This window comes from Amphibalanus amphitrite, unplaced genomic scaffold, assembly GCF_019059575.1.
Source record: "Amphibalanus amphitrite isolate SeventyFive unplaced genomic scaffold, NRLGWU_Aamphi_draft 000503F_arrow, whole genome shotgun sequence".
NCBI lineage: Eukaryota > Metazoa > Arthropoda > Thecostraca > Balanomorpha > Balanidae > Amphibalanus > Amphibalanus amphitrite.
The window spans coordinates 132,775-147,856 of record NW_024881997.1 but is presented as its reverse complement, the minus strand read 5'-3'; the positions used below and the strand labels follow the sequence as shown (position 1 = coordinate 147,856).

The following is a 15,082-nucleotide window of genomic DNA, read 5'->3' as shown; positions in this document are numbered from 1 at the left end:
AGGAACAATAACGGAGGCAGCGGCGGCGGGGCCTCAGGCCGGCCACAGAGCTCCGGCGTCACCCGCCGCCGGTCACGGAAGGAGTGGAGGACGACTCTCCGCCGCCTCCGCCGCGTCTCGTACTTCTACCGGGCCGTATAAGGCGGCCGACGAGGTGGCGATATGGCTGTACGGCACGGCTTTTAAACCGGCTCAGGCCGCCGCCCCTGAGCTCCGGCAGCTGGCGGCGCGCAGGCTGTGAGCTCAACGTTGTGAGCTCACAGCTGTGAGACTAAACGGTGGCGGCGTTTACTTCCATTGAGCTCTCACAGTGTCATGAGGCGAGTGCGAGGGACGGGACCACTCGGTCTCACCGAAGTACCGTATACGTGCCCGGTTGGTTGGTCAGCTGCGGTGACCCGCGGTCAGCGGTCAGACCCAGTCTACCAAGGTCGGTGGCGGTCAGAGCCGACACGCAGCCGACAGGTGCTCCGTGCGCCGCGGTGGGCGCCCGCAGACAGCAGCGCTCGGCTGTCGGCGCGCCCCCACACAGCTGCCAATCACTGCCGGGTCGAGCCGCTGCCGAACCTGCCCTGCCGCGATCGGGACGGTCCGCCTGCTGCCCCAGCAGTCATAGCGACCGATAGCTGCTCTGATCAGACGCCAGGCCGTCAGATCTCCAGCTCCAAGTGTCTGAATCGTCAGGAGAGTGTCGCCTTCGGCACGACGGGCGTCTCTGGAGGCGTCCGACCCCAAGACCGGATCCGCGCAGGAGTGGAACGATCCGGAAAAACAGAGCCGGGAGCGGCACAAAACCGGCGCCGGGGTCGCACGGCGCCGCGCTGCGCGAAACATGGTGGAGTTGGGGCGGCCCAGAGGGGAGAGAGAGGAGGGGTGAGCGTGCACGTGCCGCCGCCGGGACCAGGGGGCGGAGAGGGCCACCATCTGGCCACCACCTGCACCCATCCGCCGCTCCGAGCACTCGCTACCGTGTAAGGAGTCACCGATCGACAGATTCGCACGTATTAGTTACGACACCTGCGAGTAGCGTGGGAGTGGAAGCTCGCCCACTGTTTACAGGCGTTTAGCTCGGACAGGTGTTCGATGCGGCCAGTGCTCTGCACAACCTCTCGTGGGCTACAAACCGGCCCTGGGCCCACGCAGCGACTGGATGAGCTGGTGGAATCGCCGCGCGTGCGGGCATTTGGGTGATGTTTATCGTCGAGTTACATTTCTGGAGCTTGTCGTGCCACCAAGGACTCCACTAACCACCTGGAGACCAGCTTCACGCCTGTGACGAGCAAGGCGTCAAAAAACGCTCAAAAGCGCCGGGAACATGGAAAGCCCTTTTCCCAAGAAAGACAGTAGTGCAGCGTATGCTAAATTTGCGAAGCATCTTTTATTCAGAGGATAAGACAGGTCTCCAGAAATGGCAAAAAAAGGTTGCATGCTAATATGACCACCTCTCTCGCCTGTCCCTTACACCGTTCACCCCTCTGTGGTCAGCCGTCCGTCTGCGCAGTGCGGCGCACCAGCGACCTTCCCCAGGCTGCACGGGGCGGGCGGCGCGGCGGACCGAGCGCCATATACGGCTCGGTCGGCCGGCTCCAGCCAGCCGGTCGGCCGCCGAACCAGGCACCCCGCTCAGCGCGTCCGCCTGCCGCAGCCGCGGCGCACGCCGGAAACTGACCGGCATTAGCCAGCCAACGGAGCTGGCGGTCCGCCCAGCCGGTCGGCCGCTCGCTGGTGTCGAGTCGAGTTCACATCAGGCGGCTCGGACACGGAGCGAGCACAGGCCCGGCGTGGAACACAGGCCGGGCGGCGCAGCGGCTGCCAAGGTCAGTCGGCGTGACGTCAGGCTCGGTACGGCCCGGAGCCGCCCCCGGGCACCACTGCAGGCCGACGGACCGCCCGGCCGGACCGCGGCGGCGCTGCACTAGTCGAGCTCTCCGGAGGCCCCACTCGCCGCCACTCGACAGCTAGGTGACAACCAGCGATAACCGTACGCTACTTCCGCGGCTCTAGTCCATTGCGCAACGGACAAACCGCGCAACTGTCCGAGACAGATGCTGCGCGGTCGTAAATGTCGCAGCGGCGCGCGTGCACACGGCGGCTTACAAGCGCGCACCGGCCACCGGAAGACGAGGCGACGGGACCGGTACACGGCGGTACGTGTGATCGCCGCAGAAATCACCCACAACACGGCAGCCGGAGACATCGGGAGAGGTGTCCGTGTTGTCCACCGGTCCCGGCCATTCCTGCTGTTGGAATGCACGGTGGTTTACGATACCGGATACCCAGCCGCACAAAAATGGTAGGCAGACGGACAGCGAGGAATGTGATGGATACTCAGACGAACGGACTGACTGTCGGATGGACTGATACTGAGACGGACAGACAGACTGATACTCTGACAGACGGTCGAGCAGACGGACAGACTGATACTCAGACGGACAGACAGCCGGACAGACTGATACAAAGACGGACAGACAGGCTAATAGACACAGTCGGGCAGACGGCGTCTCCACCCTGTTTGGACTGGCAGCGGCGGCAGCAGCGGTGTCAGGGCGCTATAAACACCAACCGGAGTGCCGGCCGACGGCTCCGACGACGGCGCGCACGGCTGCACGACAGCACGGCTGACTACCCCCTCCCCTCCCCTCTGTATATGTGTGTGTGGGGGGGGGGGGGAGGGTGAACATCACACGGACCGACGCCCACCACTGTTGCGTCCAAGCCGCCCTCAGACGTGCAGGCGCGTAACACGGCCGCACGCGTGTGGCGGGCGTCCCTCAGGGATACAACAGCAGCCGCTGCAGAGGGTCCAACGGATACCCACGGTCGAGCCAGCTCACACAGCAAGGGCTGCAGAAAATACCGCTCGGTCTCAGCTCCGCCCGAAATGGTCGAGTACCGTGACTGTGGGCGACTGCTGGTTGAATAACCCCATCAGTCACCAATATCACAAGCCGATCCGATGAAGCACCATTGATGCAATATCGTATCGCACGCTATCAGGATTCTCCCTATTTCCGGCACAAAGCAAATCAGTCCATTCGAACTAGGTGAAACACCATTGATGCAATATCGTATTGCACCTTATCAGGATTTCCCCTATTTCCGGCACAGAGCGAATCAGTCCACTCGAACTAGGACGGTTATCAATCAAGCGTCACACCAACGTCCGGCCAATACTCCCGGAGAGAGGGAGAGAGTCAGGGAGGGAGAGCAGGGGTGGAAGTGGGGCGACGGAAGGGTCTCAGAGGCAGACCAGATGGGCGCGGACCAGCCGATAGACACCATGTGGCACATCCATCTCTCGTCGTCCGGAACGGCCAGAATTGTGCCAAACGTCCTCCGCCAAACGCTAGTCTCGAGAAGCTGCATCAGGCTGGGCTGCATCGGTTACCTACAGCCTATCTTTACTGAGGCACGGAGATCAACAAGAGCGAAAGTACGATCCCGTGAGACGCCAGTCAGTAGGAGGGAGTCCTTACGGGGCATTCGCGCTTTGCCAGCTCCAGACTATATTGGCCGCCCCCACAGTGTCTGCACGGGCACACGGCGGGATTGGGGACAGGGCGAGCAACTCACTTCCGGCGGGGAGAGGAGGGAGAGGGGTGCTCTACCGACGTCTCGCGCACACACCATCCCTGGCAGATCCCGCGCGTCACGCATCCCTCGCACACCTCTCCGACGAACCGCGGCCGCCACCCCGACCTTGACGGCCTCCGGCGCCGTAACGCGAGATCCGGGCGGAAATAGATGGGAGGAAGGGGCGCCCACCGCTCCTCCGCCCGCTGGCGATACTGCGCAGCGCCTCCGGCACCGGAGACAGCGGCACCGAGCGGGACACGGGGCGTCGAACACCGCCGGAAGTGATGGGGACGACTGTGGGGTGAGGAGAGTGGCCGTCTTTCTGTGAATCTGTGACAACTCGGTCCGGCAAACTCAGACCCTACTGCGGCAGCGACCAACCGACGACTTTAGTTTTGAAAGTCAAACTGCAATAACTGGGACCAAACTTGCAAAGACAGAAGGCTTTCGGTTGCGATTTCCAGCAAGCAAAATTAATTTTCTATGAAATAAGCTAATACTTTTAGACGGAAGCGGATACAGCCTCCTAGCAGCATAAACTGAAGAGATAAATAGCTGATGGGCGTAAATTTATAGACGTCCATCTTACGGAAATATACATTGATGACCGGTTTATCGTTTTATGATGTCATCACCTCTCCGCTGCTCGGAGGTCTGACACATTTCACCGCTATAACGGCCGCAGTGACCTCTGCGGCCTGGTTCAAATGGCGTGACGTCATCGTCTCCGTCTACCCGGCCGTCGGCGAACCACAGAGGAAGCGACTCGTCAGTCAGACAGGCTCGGTGCTCGGTCTGTTACGAAGGGGGCCGTGACAACAGATCTCGCTCGTCCCACTTCATCTTAGAAATACACAGCGGATGCTGTGCGAAACGCGATGCGCCAACAAAAGATTGAGAAGCTGGATAACCTGGTTTTCCTGGAATCAATTTTTTTTTCAAAGCTTTGCACACATTGTATTTCTTTTTTTTTTTAGTTCAACTCTAAGCTGATATTCGCTTCAGAAAAATGGTGAAGCAGCACGGATAAGTAGCCCGATACCGTAGAAAAACAGCAGACGCAGCGAAACATGCGCTCTGCCATCGGCGCCGACTCAGAGCCACGGGGCCGGCCTTTTGCAGCATCGTTAGCGCGGGAGGCGGCGCCCGGCGCCCTCCGCAACCGGCGCGGTCCCGTAAACACCAGACAGGCGCACACGCGGCCCGAGAGCGCGTGCTAAATACAGACGGCTCCTCCCCCGCCCCTGGTGACGTCATATGAGGTCTGGTGACGTCACAAACCGTGCTCGATCGGCGACACCCACTCTCCGCGGTCGAGCTTTTTCTGACGAGTTTGGCTATCTTAGAAATCACCCATGCATCGACATTCAACGTGACATTTAAAGAGATTATTTTGTTCCGAATCGGCGCACTCAAGGTCATAATGCAGTATTTGTATGGCGTTGAAGGCGCAGAAGTTAACGGATAGGACTCGATGCTCGCAAAAGCCCATTAACGCGAATCAGAAACAGCCTATAATATCACAGACATAGCTATCAAAGAACGCCAATGACATCGCTCTTTGGAGTCGTATCACCGGTCCGGCATGTCATGTCCAAAGCTGTACTCACGGAGATCCTCCACGAGCTTGAACATAACGCCTCCGACGTGCATGTCGCCCTTGACGCGGATCCGCTTCTCGACCTGGAGGTCCGTGACGAACACGGAGAGCATCCACGAGCCGTCCACGCGGAACCCGTCCACTCTGAATCCGTCCGCCATCTGCACCGGGGAGGGGAGGGGGGGGGGGGGCGTCACACTGCAGCACAGAGATCGTCTCTCCCAAGGGAGAGATCATTGATGTTTCTATCATTCAGTAGTCCAGTAGAAAAAGGTGTTTCTAATTTCAACCCATGCATATTTAAGACCTACAAAATTTATGCTGGTAAGCAATTTGAGTTAGTAGCTACTATTTACATTCATTATTCATACAATGCACCATTGATCAATACGTAACAGTGGTGATTTCCTCCTAATGATGCAACCTCTAAAAACTGAACAAACTTACAGAGCAAAACATTAAAAGAAAGAACATATCTTTCTCACGTTGAAAAGTGAGACCACACATTGACAATTATGATAGTTTTTACACATCTTAACATGCATAAAGTACACCCAACCACATGTTGAGCCAGGTAAGGTAAGGTTAGGATGCATTAGGTAGGGTAAGGTCAGATTTGATTAGGTTTTGTTATTTCTGCTTGTAGTGTACCCAAAATTGTCAGCATTAAATGATTTTGAGCCTAGGGTGTAAAAGGGCAATTTTACCAAAACAGTAGCTTCCAAATCAGTAGGCGGAACTATGGTCATGAGTACCCAAATATAGGAACGTTCCCATTTTTGGGAACAGAGTTCCCAAATATGGGAACGGGCGTTCCCATTTATGGGAACGGAAGGTAATTTTTCGGCCGTTCGCCCACTAAAACTCATTAGTGCATCACGTCTCAAAAAAGTGCACGCTAATTTAAGTATCTACTAAGTCTCTATAAAATTATCTTTAATCTGACCGTTGCACAAGGAAATTGACCGTAGAATGATATTTTTAATGATTTTTTGAAATGACGGAATGGTGAAAACATGGGTTATACTACATTTAACTTGCAATTTTAAGGAAAATGAAGCGTTTCTTACATTTTGAGGTCAAGTATAATAATTTTCGCCTGGTTATGAAGTTTCATACTAGCGACACCAGATGCTGACATATGCAAGCGAACACGCGGACAGTCCGGGGGTAATATCGGTGACATTTGGTGTCGGGGCGCACGACCGCGTGGAACGTGAGTGAATTTACCGAACTACTGTTGTAAACTCAGTTTCAGTGGTTTAAAATTATTCAGCTGTATTTTATCGTCCCAGAAAGACATATTTTATTTGGATGCTAGCTGTTTAGAGTTGTTTTATAAGGAGCGTCATGAGCGTGGTTTTGTCTTCCGTGTTTCTAAGCGTGATCGTTTTGGGGGAATTTCTCTTATATAGGTCGCTCTGTGTGGCTTATTTATAATTTTTATGCTGATTTCGATCATTCCTCGTGCCCATCCTACCAGGCCTTTTGCCACTTACACTCATCAAGAAAGAAAAAACTAGATTTTCATTGGGACTAGGTGTTTAGAGGGTGTAACATATCCAGCGTTCCCATTTTTGGATACTTCCTTGTGCTCGTCAACTATAGGTGATAAACAGACAGGTGCTTGACATGTCTCCACCCTCGGCGCGGACGGTGGATATAGGTATGGAAGACCTTGTTGAACATCGCTGAGCGTTGTGAATTACGTAATCCTGCAGAGGGGGGCGTGCCCGCTGCGAGATCGACGGGAATAAAAGCGCAGAAGACCGGGCGAAACATGCGACGGTCTTGCCGGAAAGGTCATCTGATGATTGTTGCGTTAACAATAATTTGCGGCGTTGGACGTGATGCTTGTTAATGAAAAGAGCCCCTGAAAGGCGTCGGTGAAATCGTTCCCAATTTTGGGTACGCCGTTCCCATAATAAGGAACGCTTGCAGCGCCAGTGTACGAGAGCGTTCCCAAATTTGGGCTCGCGGCCCGGATGATGGACTGCTTTAGAAATAGGGGAACGATTTGAAACTACGATGGGCCTTACAATATCAAACTTTTTCCCAACAATATTGAGACAAATATCAGGTGGTTCACGATCGTTTTATATTTTTTGGACGTCATTTAACGGTTCTTTTTCTTGTTTTAAATAATGCCTACATGGCGTTCCCATATTTGGGTTTATCGTTCCCAAATATGGGAACGAAAATGCGTTCCCGAAAATGGGTACGCTTGACCATAGTTCCGCCTACTGAAATTAAACACATGGTTTAAGGTCATTAATGCAATTTTCTCATAGCCTGTGAGAGCAAATCATTTTTTGTGATTGATGCATTAAAAGCTCACAATGACACAGCCCACGGATGTAACATTCTACTCATTCACCCATCACCAATTTCACATCTACTCCGCCCACCTTCGACCCAGTCTACTGGTAATCTTTTTGGTCATAATAATCAAGTCAAGTTAGTAAAAGTACGTCTCTCTCTCTCAACCCAATCACAGATAAATCACAGATAAAATCCAATCACAGATAAAATGTCATATTCAAGTGTGAAATACACTGTTTACACATGAAATCTGATTAAAAACCCACCTCGACCTTTCTTATGCCCAGTTATTCACGAAGCTTGAGCAACTCCTTCTGTTGACGGTTCAAAAATGTCGCAGAACCGGATGCAGCTGATAGGAGAGACTTTCAGATTCAAACACGCATTATTCACAAAATGTGATAAGATTCCCCAAGCACAATACACGGGAACACCGCACCCTCGACCTCTCCAGCCGCACGACCACAATCGTCACAGCTCGCCCGAGTTGTGTATCCGAAATGACCTAGAGATGGGTGGGAGCAAGTACTTTTAAGGTACTCGTGCTTCTTGGTCACTAAAAAAGGAAAGTTTCATTCAGAAAGATACTGAATGATTCAAACAAAACACATTTTCCTAAGCTGCTATTGAATTTTTGTTTGACTTTTGACTCAACGCCTTATTCCGCTATTTTGCATTCTCGGGATGAAATGGCTCTTTGCCGCGCATTTATTTGTCGATTTTCAATACAAAGGACTGCTTTTCATTTAGAGTAAAATATATTGAAATATATTTTGTGAACAATAAAAGCATTTGTATGCAAAACATTCAGTTTTGCCCTAAAGAAACCGGGGAGAATTCCCTGCTCACTAGATGGCGCCCTGGAAATCTGGTAGCTATAGAGGTGGAAAGGTAGGAAGTTTACACTAGTACTTGAAATATTTCTATCTACTAAGCTGTTTTCCCAACAAAATGGAAATGCAATATTCATACATAACTAGAGTCATCACACCCGAATATATATTTCATGTGTAAGTGAATGGTGACTGTCACTTTTCAAAGCTCATAACTGATTTGTTCTAAAAAGAATTTTTCGTTTTCTGAAAAAATATCTAAAATGGAAGCTTCTTAGTCAGCTGACAGCGACCTTGAAGCAAAAGTGAACATGACGCAAGTAATACGTAAATGTAAGTTGAAAGAAGAGTTGTAACTTGTAAGCATCATTTCCCATTCGCTGTTTGTCCGTCGTGTGGTGCGCTGCGCGGTTCTGGTTCTGTGGGTGAAGGAAAGGGGCATTTGTGCATAACCGTTTTTCAGTTGGTGTTTTCACCCCTTCATCGACAATAAGTCACAAATAAGTGGCTACACAGAGCTTGCTGGTAAGTGTGATAACAAACTTCGAAATTTGATCCTCTTTCTCAAACTTTTGATATATGTTAGGGGGATTTATTTATATTTTCGATTATTGATGCAGCAAAATTGACACAAGTGTGAAAAATGAGGTATTTTTGTATTTTCTGCTTGTCATCAACAGGTACTGAGCAGTGGCACTTAGAGTACGGCAATTGTTGTTGCCGAATGTGGGCTCCAAAACCTGGTTGTGCGGGGCTCTCATGTGACAAGTCATTTCACTCTGCTTGCATGCTGATAATCTGTTTTGTCAGCTATTCATCAGTTTTGTTCAATAATATTTTCTTCTACTTGGCTTCACTTAGGATGGCTTTTTAAACATTAGTTTTGGGAAGGCCATGAATTACAAATAAATTAGATTATGCAGACTTAGTCACTGGAATTTTGTATGTGAGTTTTAGTGAGCATTCCACTTTTATCTTCAAATCACTGACTTACTGCAGGGCATGTGTTAAACACACACACAAAGTGAGTCAATGTTTCATATTGGGAATGTTTCTTTCAGAGCTGGTCGCCATGCTGCCATCACGGATGCTGTGCCGCCGCAACTTTAAATGGTTGCTGCTGGTGGCAGCAGTTTGGTGCTTTGGCATCGTCTACTACGTGTCTGTGAAGGGCAATGACCCACCACAGGTGAGCTCTTAATCCGATCACACACCGGTGAGCATTTACCGACACCTAACTAACACCCACCATCCATCTTCCACCTCACCACCCCCACCCACTAGCCAGTTAAATGCCAGAATAAAAAGGCACATAACTCTTAGATAGTCTCCATTTCATTTCCATATTCGGTTTCTTTGAGTTGTGTCTCTGAGTTTCAAGGCAAAAAAGGGGGTTTTTGCGGAGCGAGCGGAGTCTTACGTAGAATAACGGAAATTTCTGAGTATGAGCGGCCGGCCGGCCGGCCGTGGTCACGCTTTTGCGACGCTTAGCAACCACTTGACCGATTTACATGCGATAATTTTTGTAGGGTAGCTTCATTCCTTCTACCAAGTGTTGGACTGTTCCCGATGCATGTGGGTGACCCCTTATGCACGTGCCACGTGCAAAACGAAGAGGTTTCAGTTTTGTAATAGTTGCAATATCTCGGTAACTACTTGGCCGATTGCGCTGAAAGTTGGCATGTAGGTAGGCACCCACTGGCCACTAGGCACTGCGCCTTATCCATGTGCCAGAGCTGGGGTTCTGCTGCACGTGCGCACGTGCAGGGGTCGTTTCCAGATCTCGAGAACGGCTGGACCGATGGTGCTCAAATTTGGTACACGGTTAGGGACCAGTTAGCAAGGTGCCGTGTACAAGTCAGTTGGACCCATTTTGCACGTGCGCACGTGCAATGTGCCGCTTCCAGATCTCGAGAACGGCTGGGCCGATTGTGCTCAAATTTGGTGCATCGCTAAAGACCGGTTAGTAGGGTGCCGTACACAAGTGAGTTGGAGGTACCCCCTCGCAATTTCGTACGTGCAAGGCCCACCCTCTCGGTCGCTCCGTTGGTCGCCCCGCCCAAAGGCGTTATACTGGTAGTATCGCAGATGTGTGGTTGAGTATTCATTAGTGCAATATTAGTGGCAAATGGCGATAGACGCTAGATTGCTAATGGCCGCTGTTGGCGCAGTTTGCGTCGTAAGAATCGTTGTGCGCCTGTGATGCCAATAGCGACGACCACATCCCAGCTAACGGCGATAATAAGCATGAGGGCTCGATACGAGACGCCCATGTCGCTCCTCCGCCAAGGCTGCTCTGAAGTCTGAGACCATCGTTGGCTTCGGCGGATACTTTTGAAACGGCAGCTTAAATTTGATGCGCCCGCCTTTCCCATTTTCTTCGAAACCGGGGTCGATTTGTCGATGTTGTCACGCTGTTCGCTCTTTCGTGACCTCCGAGACGGTGGTGGAGTGACTTGGTGACTTAGTGTCGCTATCTCACCTGTTCCAGTGTGGCCAAATTGGTGATGTTGCGGGGAAAGTCACCCCCAATGAAAAGTTTAATGACATCCTCAGAAATTTGAAAATTATATCATCACAACGCTTTTGTTGTGAAAGCATACCTAGTGTAGGAATAAAGACTAAAAATGTTCCAATGTACGATTCGCACCGTCATACTCGTACTGTCGCGCTTGCAATGTTTTTTTTTTTTTTTTTTACATCTTTGATGACAATATTTGACTTTTTTTTACTTTCCACCAGAGCTTGTCGTCAGGTATAGTTTTTCCACATAACTTGTAAAAACTGCACCTTAAGTGACACTGAAGACGAGTTTTTTTTTTAAATAGTGACATCCTCATACGACTTTTTTATACATCCTCCCCGTAACGCTAAACCAATTTGGCCACACTGACCTGTTCCGACCCTCGGGTGGCGTTAAAACCATACATAGACCTGGGTTGTCAGAGAAGCTAGTCAGAAACTCCCAGATTTAAAGACTTGCTTCGTTGTTATGTGATGTTTGCCTTGGATCCCGATCATTTCGGATCGCTGAATTTTGGACACGACACTGCTTTGTGAGACGTCAACGTCGGACACAAAAAAGGAGCCCTCGTCCGGCGGTGCATGTCCGGTCAGCGGGGACTACCGTAATCAGAGTTCGTTGCCGTAACCCAAACTCGCCCAGCGGTGGCGGCTTCCCGAGCACCGAGCCTGGCCGTGTCGTGACGGACGGTCGTGGCGCATCTAATGACCGTGACGCCGCCTCCGTCACGGTCGGGCGGCTGTCCGACTCGTGACGGCTGCGTCTGCCGCTGACGGTGCCGGTAGAGCGGTGATACCGAACACGCGGTTCGTCACGGTAGCGGTGGTACCGTGATGCGTACAGCTATGCTAGTAATGTTTCCTGCGACCGTCCGGTACCCAGCCGAATACTCCCGTACGCCAGCACCGGTCAACAAACAGCCTTTGGTAATGGATGACGTTAAAAGTGCAAAATACAGCACGGGGACCTGCTGCTGTTACTAAATTTGCACCCGTCTGGACCTCGCCAGTCGCCGTGCGTCTGAAGTCTGAACGTATGCTTGTTTTGCTGAATGTTGACGGTCATTCTTAGAGAGTGAACTACCGGCGTTGGCGTGATGCCTTCGAGATATTATTTAGGTTAAGCGAGCGCATAGCTCATTATGACACAAGAAACCACTGGCGCTGCCTCTGTCCAGCTTTGAAAGAATGTTTACATCGGCGACAGAAGTGGCTGGCGTGGCCACTTCGTAGCGACATTGGGTTACAAATAATAACACAAAAGAGACGTCGCTCTTGATGAATGACGATCATTCACGCGGTGTAAGTACGAAGGTACCCGCGCCAGCTCGCTCGCTGTTACGCCGCTGTATGTTGCAAGCTGTGCGACATCCACAAACGCTCTGTAATGCCGATGCTGCGTCGTGGAGCTGATGCGCCGCCACTCATTCCCTAATTTTCCGTTTACGGTACGTACGATCATAAAACAGCCATCAGCGCGGCAGACCGGGCTAGCGAGCCTGTGCGGCATATTGCAGGGCTTATGACCATGCCCGCTATTCACTATGATTGAACTATGATTCAGCACCGTCGCTTTGAGTCAGCTGTCATGCTGCTGTGTCCGCTGCCGTCCCTACGTTTGCGTCATATACGAGTAATATGCACGTTCTCGGCTAGGTCGTTTCACGCGTGAAGCCGGGCGAAACGAGGGGGTGCTCGTCATCCATCTATTTTCGTCCAAATGACTATAACGAAATTTGAGTTATCCACGTCGATGGCAGGTTCGCTGTCGAAACTGATATGGCAGTCAGCGGTCTATGGCTATATGAAAATCGCCACTCCCTTCCGCAAACACGAAAGCGCGTTTGGGTAAGTGGTTTTCTTTTTCCCAGCCTGAAGTCCCGGGATGCCCCCAGTGCGGTCCAGTCAGTCCCTTTGATTGTAACAGCCCCAGTGTTGATGTTTTTAGTTAGACGGGTGGTTGCGTGCCAGGGCAGATCGATTAACGCGTGTGGTTCATCGATCTCGCTAACTCTACGGCGTACGAACACTGAATAAATGACAGCTGCAGGCCAACAGACAGCTATTCTTGCACGCCACTCTCTATTGGTGGATGTAACATTTATAGGCAATCTTGATGTTGTGGGGTTTCTAACTCCGGTCTAGCTTTATTGCTGTAGGGGAAGGAGGGTGAATTGCGCCACCTTAAGGAAAAACGCTGATTGTAAGAAAACCGCTGGAGATATAAGCATGCATTGGTGACCATTTCAAAGAGGAACTCATTGGCTACGATTTAAGAGCATCCCGATCAATTAAGAATGTTTCGTTTGCTTCTGACAGCTGCTATTTCAGAAACATGTAAAAGGGCGCATTTGCCAACAACTGCTGTAAATTGCGCCAGGGGGATGGCGCAATTAGAACCGAATTGCGCCCTATACTTTAACATGGCTAAGCGAATGAGACGGAATGCATACACCCCGGCAGTCTAATGTCATCGCGGCTTGCTTTAATATTCATAATGTTATTCACGCTGGTTAAATAATAAATGTAGGTGTAAATCGCTATGTTTTTTAGCCCACGTAGATAACTTTACATGTGTTCGTACGCTTGTAAAAGTGCAACGAAAACGTTTACTGTAACCGACTAGATATATGTGAACGTATGCGCCTATACGGTTACATTTTCAATCGTTTCTCTCAAAATTAATAATTTTTATTGTTTCGACAGCTTTATGACATCAGTTTTTACTTTTTTGTCATAGCTGTCACCTCTCACGCCTGAGTCCATGTTGAAAATGTCGTATTTTGTCAATTACACCACAAGTTCGTAGCCTAAATGGCAGCTAAATTATAAGTTTGACGAGAGAAATAATTTGCGGACTGACGACAGCGGGTTGCTCCCCTGCCTGACATTAAACTCCTTCTTTATTGCAATCAGTTAATGATGCATTCATGCTGTCGTGATATGCAATAGCTACACCATTATTCTATTTGCGCCCCCCTGGCGCAATTGCCATGGGCGCAATTAAAATTGAGGTGCTTTTTAATAAAAGCGTGGAAGTTATCATAAAGATGTTGAAGGAAGCTAACTGTTTTAGTGAAATATAATGAAAAAGGACTTTTCTTTTTAAATATCACTCTGAAAATCACATAAATATCACACATTTTTATAGCCAACGGTACAAAATACTGCAAAAAAACTAAGAAACGCCGTAACATCTTTGATGGCGTAATGAGCCTTGCTGATTGGCTTCATCGGGGAGCTTGGGCCATAAAAGGAACTGTCCAGTGGGGAAAATAATGTTTTCGAATTCAAAATTCAAAACATGCCATTGAATCCGTGGGAATGTTGGTGGGCGCAATTGGTTAGAAGGGCGCAATACACCCACTTTCCCCTATTTCTTTTATGGGAGCTATAGGCTATTTTTAGCATATTGTCTTGATGTTGATTTGCAAGGAGGTGGCAATCGCGACATTATGGAATGTGTAATGGAACTACTAATGACCTTTATCGCTCGGTACAGACCTGTTTGTGACAATCGCTCGTGTTTCCTGACATTGGATGCCTGATTAAAACGCATGCTAACGACCTGCTTTGCAAGTGCCTATGCCAAAACCGTTCCAACTAGCAATCATTCATGGAAATAATGTATGCAAATAATGAAATGGACTCCTCATAATGGTCGTTGCACGCACTGAGCCGCTGAACGGTGTGTCCGGTTCACGGAGCAGCAACAGGCTGGTGCCTGACCGTCAGTGGACTCTCCGTGCGCCGGCCTGTCCAGTCCAAGTCTGTCACTGACTGAGCCGTGAAACAACACGACTAGTTTTCGTTACATCACGTTACCTCAAAGCACATCATGGTACCTCCGAGCGTTTCGCGGCCTTGTCTGGCCAGTACCGCCTTGTTACGCGATGTCCAAACGCTGAGGAATTTGATAACAGTCTGGCTGCGACACGAATGGGACGAGCTGCCATGCCGGTCTGCTTGAGGTCCGGTCCGGCCGGCCCGCATCCAGGTTCAGCTACAGGACCGAGCGGGGTGTCAGCAGCGGGCTGGTCGTGCGGGTGGTGTCGGTGGTGGCTCGGCAGCGCAGAGCAGAGTAGTAAAACCATAACGCGGACGGTGTTAGCACAGACTGGGTGATGAGGTGCAATCGCGACTGATAGCAACTCTGTTGCCGGTAGGGGCTGCCGTAGCGGCTGGGTTTTGTGAACGAGCGGCTGTCGGTGCGAGTAGTGACAAAGTA

The 15,082-nt window shown here is 50.6% G+C and overlaps 2 protein-coding genes across 5 annotated transcripts in view; one reads left to right on the top strand and one right to left on the bottom strand.

Moving 5' to 3' along the window:
- LOC122392846 (unc-112-related protein-like) overlaps positions 1-8,163 on the bottom strand; it is a 46,511-nt gene extending 38,348 nt beyond the window's left edge. For all 4 annotated transcript variants that reach the window (XM_043388167.1, XM_043388168.1, XM_043388169.1 and 1 more), the window contains exons 1-2: positions 7,765-8,163; positions 5,187-5,337 (exon numbers count right to left, since the gene is read on the bottom strand). In XM_043388167.1, coding sequence (XP_043244102.1) covers positions 5,187-5,337 — 151 coding nt within the window. In that variant the 5' untranslated portion in view covers positions 7,765-8,163. The remainder of the gene's footprint in view (positions 1-5,186; positions 5,338-7,764) is intronic.
- A 488-nt stretch (positions 8,164-8,651) lies between these two features.
- The window catches only part of LOC122392845 (polypeptide N-acetylgalactosaminyltransferase 2-like), a 49,634-nt gene continuing 43,203 nt past the window's right edge, over positions 8,652-15,082 (top strand). The window contains exons 1-2 of the mRNA XM_043388166.1: positions 8,652-8,856; positions 9,393-9,520. Of these exons, the coding sequence (XP_043244101.1) occupies positions 9,404-9,520 (117 nt within the window). The 5' untranslated portion in view covers positions 8,652-8,856; positions 9,393-9,403. The remainder of the gene's footprint in view (positions 8,857-9,392; positions 9,521-15,082) is intronic.